Source organism: Triticum aestivum, chromosome 6D, assembly GCF_018294505.1.
Source record: "Triticum aestivum cultivar Chinese Spring chromosome 6D, IWGSC CS RefSeq v2.1, whole genome shotgun sequence".
Classification (NCBI taxonomy): domain Eukaryota; kingdom Viridiplantae; phylum Streptophyta; class Magnoliopsida; order Poales; family Poaceae; genus Triticum; species Triticum aestivum.
Genome location: NC_057811.1, coordinates 455,277,985 through 455,289,444, shown reverse-complemented (window position 1 = coordinate 455,289,444; position 11,460 = coordinate 455,277,985). Strand labels below are relative to the sequence as shown.

The following is an 11,460-nucleotide window of genomic DNA, read 5'->3' as shown; positions in this document are numbered from 1 at the left end:
ACTTCCATTTCATATTTTTATTAGTGCAGTTTCTGAATTATTATCCAGTGCCTTTTGGAGCTCGAGCTCCATGGGACCCGATATTTGTACATATTTCAACCTGTTTTTTCTTGGAAGGTAATCATACGCTGATGGGGAGGGTGTACCTATTTTTTCATCAATTTGCCTTCTTTTGCTCTCCTATTACCATTCCCCTTTAGACATATCTTATTTGAGATTGTGCCTTCTTCGCCTTATGGCATCTTTTTCTTAGCGAGTAATTCCACCATCTTTTTTGTTGTTTGGTTCCTATTTGCTACTTCAGTGGTTTTTCCCTGATCCTGAGCTAGTGATTTTGTTATTTTGTTTCTATCTGGAGTCTGTAGAAAAATGAAACCGTTTTACATTTTAATTTGCTCTGCAACTAAAGTCATGTTGGACTCTAGGTGATGAAGGACTGGCATTGAGCCTGAGGTCAAGGTGACCTCAGCTCATTTTTTTCAATTCTGATTTAGTTCAGATTTTGAACCATGATTGCTACAACAGCCGGCCTTCAATCGCTCACCAACCGAAAGGACGAAATAACCAACTATTTTAGCAGCAGCTGGCCCAATAGCCTTAGTGGAGAACGCATGGCAGCAAAGGAATTTTATCGCATAATAGATACAAACTTCAGAGCTGGCTCAACATCCAAAGACAACAATCTCAATCATGTTTTATCACAGGTAACATATGTTCCTGACCGTCTTAGCGATATAACAACACAGTCTGAATATGATCTCCAGCAAACAAACAAACCACTATTATTGGAGCCTGGACAATGATATCGAAGGAATTTCTGCTCTGAGCAATGCAGTCCATGAAGAATAGCAGTTATGAAGAGTTTCCTCAAAGAAGTCGTTCTAAACGTCCAGCGATACATCTGTCTAACGTATCTCTGCCTATCTACATTCCTTGCTTATAACATTGTAAATGATCGTTCGTAAGCTTCTTAGAAAACATGTATCATCAGCAATCATCTATTTATCATCAATCCATACTTATTTCCATATGTTTCATTATGTGTCAACATATTTTGATGCACACTCTTTCAATAGTTGGCTTGCTCTCGGCCTTTGCGCCATTGGCGCAACGGGTCATCTGGTTAACTAGAACAAGCACTCGATCGTTCATTGGGCGGCGACCTGAGATCATGGAGGGGTTACGTGCACAGAGATGTCCTGGTCAATTTTGATCCTGCCGTCATGCAGAAGTTAACAGTTTCAGTTGTACTCACGAGTCTTGTTTTGAAAGGATGAGAGATGACTAGACGGCCGGGAGAAGCGTGATGGCTGGCTGGGTCAGACCGTCTAGAGGCACCGGATTCTTCCGTGTGACGTGAAAGCGCCAGTGCGGGCCGCGGCACCAGCATGGTCGCGGGCGACTGGCTCCACGCGTGCACTCCACATGGGCAGAGGCAGGGAGGTCAGATACTTTAAATCGAGGAAATAGCACTGCTGGTCCTCCAAGTTAAGCAATAGCTATCACATTTTTTAAAAAATACTCGCATAATCAACTTACACCGAGTCGTTTTTCAGGCGACTTGTGCACAGTCCGCTCGATCCTAAGTCTAGGGTTTGTGACAAGCATTACCCAAGAGGAAGAGGTGCATGTGCATGTCATCGCTTTTGTTAATGTTAATTGCTAGTGACACCGACATCGTCCACTTCGTAAAGAGAATGGCATGTCGTTTCTAGCAAGTCGTCGTGGGATACACATGGGAGAAGGGTCGTAGAAGCATCCTCGACCGAAGCGCCCCATGACTCACAGGTAACCGCGATTTAGTATGTCGCAACACCTTCCGTTTAAAGTAAGATAAGAGATTGAATTGCGTTTCCCTCCCTTGTCCTGCCGACAATCATCCGGCTTTCGTTTCGTGAGCTCATGCCAAACCACACTAGTAGTGTAGTAGTACTGCTATTACTAAGTGTGGAGGCCCCACGTGTTTTGTGCCGCGCTGGGTAAAATGATCAGGCGCACTCAACGGTTGGGTTGGATCCTTGCTCCATTGGCATTACAAAAATCCGGCGGCACAGTCGCAAAAAAAAAAGAAAAAAATCCGGCGGCAGCTTGTCATGCGGAAAGGGTGGGGGAACAATGCGGTGGGTGGCAGCTCACGTATAAGTATAATCCATCCATCCATGCAACGCAACGCAACGCAACTAGTATTCCGGTGCCAGTGGCGCCAAAGCCAAACGCACGGTTGGTAGCAGTCAGCAGCAGCAGCCCAGCCCCATTCCTCAGTTATCACGCTCCTCCCGCCAACCGTCCACCGACACGTTACGTTCAATGCCAAGAGGGCCCTCCCCAGAGCGTCCGCCAGAACCCGCCTGTCAGGGCGGCCTCGTGGTAGCCCTGCCGCCGCTGAAAGCGAAAGACGGCATCGGCACGTGCGAGCCGCGGTGGCATGCGTGGGGTGGCGCTCAGGCTGCCGCTTTGGCTTTGCCCGCGCCAGCCTGAGACAGGCCGCGGCCGGCAGCGTCATTGCTGCTTTTTTTTTTTTTGAATGTTGATCATTGCTGCTTTGCCTCCCGGGCTTGGACTCATGACGGCTCGGGTTAGGTTGGGTTGGACGTACGCGCGCGCAGGCGGAGCGTACAAGGTCCGGCGCGCCAACCCACCCTGGCATGTGGCATGGCATTGTACCGTGGTCCGGCCGGCGCGCGGTCCTCCTTCTGGAACTGTTGCCGCTGCTGGTCCTGGTCCTGATTCCTCTACGAAACGCATGGCGTACCGGAAGGAGTATCAGGACGTGGTGCGTAATTTCGCGGGAATCGTTGGGTGGTCCCGTCGTCCCGCGTGGTGTTTACTCGTCGTCACAGGGTGCCATGCTCAAACATGATGTACCGGCATGTCGCTCGGGTCCTTTTGAAGCAAGAGAATAAAATAGCGCTGGCGCCATATTTGGGGTCATCTTCTCCAAGTTAACAGCAGCGGTCCATGGTTCACGATGATTTGTTACTGAATGCATCGATACCGGCCGTTCAGCCGTTGTAGCATGCATGTTTGTTCATCACGTGGAACGGATGCACGTGGCGTCGGCCAGCAAAGCTTCTCAACGGAGGAGCGTCATGTCTCCGTTTTTTTTTTCCCCTTTTTTTATTTATGTAGGACATGACATGCCAAAAAAACGTCGTGAAATGGTGAAGAAAATGGAAAGGGGTTCTCTTTTCTTTTTTTGAGAACGGTTCTCGTTTTTTCTTTTGAGCGGCCGAAAGGGGTTCGCATTGGGCGTTGGACAGTCGCAAAGGACATGGAAGAGCCTTTTTTTTTTTTGAGGTGTGGACATGGAAGAGCCTATGAAGCGGCAAGGAGGGCCCATACGGTTTCCATACGTTCGCTTGTTCATGGCCATAACGCACAAGATCTTTCGTTCCGGTTTTTTCCCGTTTAGAACGTTTATATGCTACGTTCTTTTTGGTGTTTTCCGGATTTTCTTCCAGATTTTTTCTTTTCGTTTTTTAGTTTTATATCTTTTTAATGTTTTTCCTTTTCATATTTTAAATACACCAACATTTTAAGAAATATCCAAACATTTGAAAAGTACATGAACACCTTTTATTTTATTTTTGTAAAAAGAATTAATACTTTTTAAAATAACACAATCCTCTCCAAATTACATGAATTTTTCAAAATTACACATAATTCTAGTAAAATAAATGAATTTTTAAAATTTACATGAAACTTCTTTTAAAAGGCATAACTAATTTTCAAAATTAAACGACACTTTTTTTATACGTGTTTATTTATTTAAACAAATATTATATAAATATATACCTGAACGCTTTTTAAAATTACATGAACATTTTGTAAATACGTGAATCCTTTACGCAATTACATGGCGCTTTTTAATTTATAATTTTTTCCAAGAAATGATCACCTCCACGCAGCAAAAAGAATGAAAGAAACAAGAAGAAGAAAAAACAGAAGATAGCCAAATTCTATAGACCAACGTTTGTCCGTCAATGGATGCAGTGAGCGGTGAATGGGATGACTCCTACAATGAGCCATACATAGCGGAGGCAGCCATTTGGTGCCCAAGTGCATCTGCACCCGGCGCGTGAACAGTAAAATAATTTACAATACCAAAAAACTAAACAATCATTTTGTTTTGGCATCCAAGATGCTTGTATGCGTGATGTGTCCAGAAATTCTTGACATTCAGACATTCCTGGAGGTCACGGCAAAAAAAAAGAAAAAATGGCTATGAAAGAAACTTTGAAAAAGTACACCACTCAGTTTGTATTTTTCGCCTGGAGCTCCCCAAATGTCCAAACATCACAAAAATCTGCACGCTCCTTGCGCACTCAATCATCTTTGATGCCAATAAAAATCAGCTTTTTTAAAAAAAATTACTATTTTTTTATGAATTAACTGTTCATCGGGTGTAGATAAGCGCGATGAGCCAGCCTTGTGGTCATGCTTGCCACGCTTGCTGTGGCCGAAGAAGCCCATGATGACCGCGGCTGGCGTTTGGGGAGCAAGCTCTAGATGTGGACTTATGGCGAGAAGTGAATGAGGCCGGCCTCCCACCACCCGCTCTAGATGTGAACTTTTGGTGAGAAGTGAATGAGGCCTGCCCCCCACCACACTTGTCATTCAAAAGGACGCACTCAAGAAGTGTGGCTGACATGCAGACCTGGACACCGAGAGGACACGCGACGCGTCCGCTCGTATCCGTGTGGACGCAAACCTGTCCAAATTTGGGTCAAAAATACGTCCAGACAAACACCAAGTAGTGGACATGATTCGTCGTTTTTGTTCATTTCAACCCAAACGGACACACACGGAACAAATGATGCCCCAAACACCCCGAAGGGTACTGTCGAGCCGCACTCAGACCGTGGTGCGTCAAGATCCATTTTCTGGTTTTCTCAACAAACAAAAAAAAATCCCTTTCTGGTTGACATCAAATCTTCATTGCCTCCACCTTACTCAAGATGGTTTCTGAGATCAGGCTGAACTTACAAATTACCAGTTCGCTATTCGCACGAAGCAAATACAACATGCAGACAAGAAATCGATCCATTAATCAGCAAGAACCACGCCTTGACGGTGCAATTTTCATCCCTCCAATGGAGAGGCGAACAGTCTTGATTCTTGAAGAACGCTGGCACTGGCGGAGAGCCAACGGTACACGTGGGAACAGAAGAATCCACATCGTTCCCGGACTAGACGCTTTCATTCTGCGCATGGAACCATGCTAGCCCCGGCTGGCCACACCGTCTTGATTCGGGGATGGGCACGATTGGCCCCAGAAATATGCGCCATAAATCAAGTATTATCGTGACGAGCATTGCTGCGCCCAGAGCGTCGACGGCTACCCTGGAAAGGGCCCACTTCTCTGCTTTTTCGTCGATCCTGAATGCCAAATAAGAGTTGCACAGAGTTGAACATGGATTATGAGATTGACAACTAGGTAAAGAGAAAACAGTGAGAGGCCTATCCACCCAGCTGCGATGATGTGAGCGAAAGTAAGTTGTTGGAATTAAGAAGTATACTTATTATTTTGGGTATTCAAGCTAGTGATGTTTAAGATAGCCAGCTCAAGAAAAGTAAATGTTTTCGCAGGCATTGACCGAGTTCAGAACCAGATATTGCTGTTTAACAATGAGCTTGATAGATAAAGTCATAGCAGATAGAGGAGCAAAGGAGAATATTCTCCCTATGCATAGCTGATAGATCAACAATATGAAATAGAGCAAAAATGACATTATCAATGAAACCAGTTGTACACGTCTAAATTCAGATAAATTTTACCTTGAGAACATCGGAAAGCTGATGAGGAAGTATATTGCATAAAACAATGATCCAACTTTGTACATTATGTCCCGATCGACGAATTCGTAATACGGAAACTGCAAGGTCAATTTCAACATCAGGAATGTAGTGTCTTGGGGAGCAGAAAGGGAAGACTTCATTCACAAATAAAAAAAAGGATGCAGAAGCGGAAATATCTCAGTATAAGCAAAGAAACATTTAGCTTTCTGGATAGCATCACTGAAAAGTGAAAACAACATCAATTGCATGTACATCACATATAATGACATACTGTGACTGTGTATAACATAACTTCATAATACAGTGTTATGTGATGCCACAAAATAGTTGCAGCATGGGGGTAGAATGTTTTGCTTTTTTATTTTTGCCAAGTACCTTACGAAATTCTGATGCATGGAAAATAAACAAGACTGACACAAAAACCTCTGCTTACACCAAAAATGTAAACACTACAGCGTTAAATTCGTGAGACATAAAGGTAAGTGAATCTTAGTCAAATACGGAGTAGATGATACAATTTACATTAGGAACTAAGGATTTCACCAAGTCAAGCAACCAAGTGACAATAACCAGGCGCTGTTTTAAAAATTATTTACATATGACATCTGTTTTGTATGTAAGTATAAGTATTTGATTATATTTACCTAATTGTTATTTTATTCTTCCGAGTGCACCAGAGAATTGATCGCAGGCTCACAATGCCCGCGCAGTGAACAGTAGAACGTGTGTCGAAAGCATTGTACAAGCTACTACTGATTTATATGTTAATGGACAATACAAATTTGATATAACCTACTCCCTCCGATCCAAAATAAGTCTCACAGTTTTGAACTAAGGTCAACCTTAGTTCAAAACTGCGACACTTATTATGGATCGGACGGAGTAGTAGTTAGCAAAAAGATTAAGAGATATCAAGGATTGTCTAGAAGTTTTTATCCACAATTGCCCATAACTAGAGATTCAAAACAGGCATTGGCTGCATGTTCTCTGGTATCTACCTAGTCCAGCAGGATACATCGTTAGAATAGATGGGTTCTGTGCAATTGAGCCACATGAGATACACATACAAAAAGTAATAACAGATTGGATTCAATCAAAATAGTTTGTACTCTAGAATTAAGGCACAAAATATTGATGATTGCCACTGTAAGCAAGCAGATGAAAGTTAAATATTAATAGATTGGGGAGAAAAAATCTCATAGTATTCATAGCACCCTATGCATGAAGAAATATATGCGGGAACATACATTTGCAATGGCTAGGGTCTCCAAGTATGCAATGAAGTATGAGAGTGCTAAAATCCATGCCGCTTCAAACAACCACCGAATAGACTGTGGCAGGTGAGCTGTAGAATGACGTAATCTACGAAGTGTCATATTCGATGCCATGTGATAAAACAAGAAGCAGGCATGAGTTAGGAGAAATGTTGTATGGGGTACCTGAAACATTTAGAAAGAAAATCATTAAGCATTGCAAACAAATAAGTAGAATTAGTGTAGCACATTTGAATAACTAGTTACTATCCCACAGATGAACTACAAACAATGCAAGAAGAGTTGCAACAGATATGTATCTAGTTTGTGTCAATAATGTACATAACGTGACGGAAACTATGTAGCAACCAAACAAAGTTTTAAATTGACATTAAAAAATAAATATATAATCTGAATTGATGAATGATACCGTCAGCGTATGGTACTCAACTAATATGCACAAACATCAACCCTGCTATTAACCCCTAATTTGCAGAAGAGAATTGATGGAAGGGAATATATGAAGTGGGAACAAAGCAATGAAATGAGACAATTTCCTAGTTTCCTTAGCATTGAGCCATTGATTGACTTTATAAGTTTAGTATTCCACAAAATGATTTTATAAGTTTAGTAAGTAAAAGGACATGTGTAGCACTCGGTGAAATTTCTCCACCCATCCATCCCTGTGTGAAGATCTTACATTATTCATCCTCCATGAAGGAAAAGTATAGGATGCGCCAAGAACTGTAAAGAAGTAATGTGTCCAAAAGTAGTTGCCGACATAACTGAAAATTATAATCCAAACATTAGCCTGCAATTGAAAGATGTATCGTGGATTTAGCAAACAGTTCCAAAGAGATAATATGAGAAAATGCATTACCAAATAAAACTAAGCCCATAGACAATGAGAAGTACTACTCATTATACCTGTATTAGTAGTTTAGCAACAAAGCAAGTACTGTCGTAACTGAAGAATATATATCACTAGTGTTTGTTCAGACAGGGTAATTTGCTGAGTTTATATTACAAAAGCTTTCATGTGCGTACAAAAGCTTTCATGAGTGTCACTTGACAAAAATATGGTAAACATTTGATAAATCAACTGTTATAAAACCACTTCTAAACTTCTGTGGGTCCAAGTTAGATCTGAGTAAGGTATAATTGTAGTGAAAAATATAATCCTGAATCAAATCCATATATCAGAATCATACTACATACAACTGTGGGATTTTCCAGGACTGTCCATTTCTGGAACTCAAATTGGCTTACAAAAATCCACACTGAAAATACATACCTTGACCCAGTAACGATCTTTTAAACTTCTAATACTATCTGCCTGAAATGGAAAAAAAAATGAAGTTAACTTTCAAATATATGACACCAGTATACAAGAGTAACACAAATTTTATCCTTTATGGACCAAATAAAAGAAGATATAGTTTAGGATCGAAAATAGGAAGACAAATCAAAAGGGAAAAGATGAAATGCAAAACTGAAGCTCAAATAAGAGAGCTGCAAGAGAGAGGAGCCCATCCTTATGGAGAAGCTGACTTGCTGAGGCAACCCTCTCCTCCCATCCCTGCTCTTCCATTTCTTTCCCCACTTTTATAGTTTTTGTCATGTGTTCGCTCAGAATTTAATATTTGCATACCTGCCCTTACTCTCGTTTTTAATTTTTCGTTTACTGCAGCACTGATGGATTCCTTTGTGTAGGCCAGAGAAACTGCTGCTGTGGTTGGAAACATGAATTGCCCGCTGATCCAAAACACCAAAATGCTAGTAGATTCTCAACATCAAATGATTTCTCAACTCTGGTTGTCATCTTAATTGCAACGAAATGTTAATGTCTATGTTTATGCATATAATGTTTCTCGATTCTCACTTAACGGCAGACACCTGAATTTGGTGAAACAGTAATACTGCTGTGCAAATACTGCCCTTTTTTGCTACGAAGAGTGGTCATGACCATTGAGCACCCTCTGAAGACTGAATATCACATTGAACAGATCTTCCGAACTTGATCTGACGAGAGAGTAGGAAGAGCGTGCCAAATTACCTTTCCTACGAAGAGCAGAGGGATGACAAAAGCAGGCACGGTTGACACCAATCCAAGAACCAAATATTCCAGCTCCGTAAAACTCTGCACATCGTAACAAAAAATACAAGAATGATTAAGAGGAAGAAAAATGTAAATCCAATCGGCACAAAACAAATTACCAAGATCAAATCTTTCTCTTAGGATCCCATATTCCTTTTAGGATCCACCAAAATGCTCCCAAGATGAGATAGATCCACCAACAGGTGACGGCGGCTAGTACTAATACCTCGTAGAGCTTGAAGGGGACGACGACACCGAGGCAGAGCGTGAGCCAGAAGGGCGTGTATAGCAGGAAGAACTTCTCCCCCCACCTCTTGCTCCCGTCAGCCGCCAGCCATGCGCTCTTTCCGGCCGCGCCACCTCCGCCCCGCTTCGCCGCCGCCTGCCGCCGGACAGCTGCAAGGGCAGACGGCTCCTCCGGTTAGGTGGGGAGACCCGTGGAAGGACACCATTGGGCGCGGCAGGCGCGGGCTCACCTGCCATCGCTCGATCCCGCTGTCAGCAGCCCCTCCTCCCCTCAGTCGCCAGCGCTGTCACTGCTTGCGGTTCAGCAGAGGAAATTCAGTTCAGAGTGGCACTTGCGGAGTGTGTGTGCCCTCGACTGACGCCCTGGCCAAGGGAATTTGCAACACGATTGGATTGGTGTCAACTGTGCCTGCTTTTGTCATCCATATAAAAAATAAAAACAAATAAAACTTATCAGACACAATTTTTTTCAGTATGACAAGAAATCAACAAAATTAGATCTGAGCACAATAGCTACAACATATGAAAGAGAAACATCTACTGCGCTCGTTCTTACCACCTAAACAACATAATCAGAAGGGAATGAGGAATACAAATTAATAGCAATGGCAACCTTCATGCATTTAATTGAGATGTAAAGAAAATTATGCAACGAATTAGGCTCTCTGTACAGAAGATAAAGCAGTTCACAAAACAAAATACTCATAATCTAGTTAGCCATAAAAAGCTCTCTGTACAAGATAAAACAATTCACAAGCTAGGGTTCGTCACGACAGGACGGACGAGGGACGAGGCAGGAAGGATGGGGGGAGGGGGTTAGGGGAAGGAAGGGAGGAGGGAGAAGGAGGTGAAGGAGGGGATGAGGAGGGCGGAGCGGGGAGGGGGAATAAGGGTGGAGGTGCTACCTTTCACGGCGGTGACGTCGTGCTACCTCTGGCGGCGGCGAGGTCGAAGAGGGGCGGCGGCGAGTTGACCGAGCAGCAGGGGAGGAGCAGGGGCGAGGTAGACCGGAAGATCTTGGGTGGCGAGATCGGGTCGTGGGCCGCGGGGTTTTTTTTTTTAACTCGCGGCGGATTTGCTGGGGTTCTCAACGGCAAGTTTTAGAGTAGTTAATAATATATCACTCTCATTCCAAAAAGCCCGGAAGCATGTTGTATTAATGACTTCAGACCTAATATCAGCTTGGTGCATTGCTTTCCTAAGTTGGCCTCAAAATTGATGGCTAGCAGGGTGTGCCCGCGGATGGGAGAGCTAGTGAGCATTAACCAGTCTGCTTTCATTCGTGGTAGGAACCTCCATGACAACTTTTTGCTAGTCAGGCAAATGGCAAGAAGATTGCATCAAAGGAAAGCTAAGGGTGTTCTACTCAAGTTGGATATCGCTCGAGCTTTTGATTCCCTATCTTGGCCCTTTCTCTTTGTGGTGCTTCGTGCTAAGGGATTCCCGGAGAGATGGCTTGATTGGTTGGCAACCATGCTCACTACCGCCAACTCGAGGATCGTGGTGAATGGGTGTCTGACTGACAAATTCATGCATGCTTGTGGCCTTAGACAGGGAGACTCGATCTCTCCGCTGCTTTTCGTTATTGCTATGGAGACCCTCACGGAGATCATAATCAAGGCGCATGAGCTCAGAGTTTTGGAGAATTTGAATGGTTGCAAGCCCTTCCAGAGGTTATCGCTATACGCAGATGACGTGGTACTATTCATTAGACCTTCTCGGACAGATATTGCTTTTGTCAAGGAAGTACTCATGATCTTTGGAAAGGCCTCGGGATTGCATGTTAATTTTGCCAAGTCTTCAGCAATTCTGATCCGGGGAGAGGAACAGGACGAGGAGGTGGTCAGAAGCGCGCTACCGTGGAAGATTGATCACTTCCCGTGTAAATATCTGGGTCTACAGCTTGGGATCAAACAATTGACGCGTTCTGAATGGCAATGTATGGTGGATGGAGCGCTCAAAATCTTGCCAGGATGGCAAAGAGGCCTAGTTACACGTCCGGGAAGGCTGATTCTTGTGCAACAAGTAATGAGGGTGCGTCCCACGCATCACCTAATTGTGGCG

General features: G+C 43.4%; 1 protein-coding gene across 2 annotated transcripts; it reads right to left on the bottom strand.

The window, feature by feature from the left end:
- Nucleotides 1-4,735: 4,735 nt before the first annotated feature.
- LOC123145824 (cycloeucalenol cycloisomerase) lies at nt 4,736-10,472 on the bottom strand. Of its 2 annotated transcripts, none has more exons than XM_044565321.1 (9): nt 10,302-10,472; nt 9,627-9,808; nt 9,377-9,546; nt 9,109-9,192; nt 8,347-8,388; nt 7,753-7,863; nt 7,047-7,238; nt 5,779-5,876; nt 4,736-5,379 (listed from the first exon to the last, which is right to left on the bottom strand). In XM_044565321.1, exons 2-9 carry the CDS (start codon nt 9,631-9,633, stop codon nt 5,190-5,192), a joined length of 894 nt encoding a protein of 297 aa, XP_044421256.1. In that variant the 5' UTR covers nt 9,634-9,808; nt 10,302-10,472; the 3' UTR covers nt 4,736-5,189. The 2 variants fall into 2 exon arrangements, with proteins under 2 accessions (XP_044421256.1, XP_044421258.1); XM_044565323.1 differs by having other exon boundaries at nt 9,627-9,805.
- Between the last annotated feature and the right edge of the window lie 988 nt (nt 10,473-11,460).

Bases quoted from the DNA above. Each gene is read 5' to 3' on its own strand.
- LOC123145824 (XM_044565321.1), bottom strand. The intron at 8,389-9,108 runs GTAATTTGGCAC...TTTCCATTTCAG, and splicing joins CTCTGCTCTTCGTAGGAAAG to GCAGATAGTATTAGAAGTTT. The intron at 7,239-7,752 runs GTAAGATCTTCA...TAAATGTTTCAG, and splicing joins CTTCATGGAGGATGAATAAT to GTACCCCATACAACATTTCT.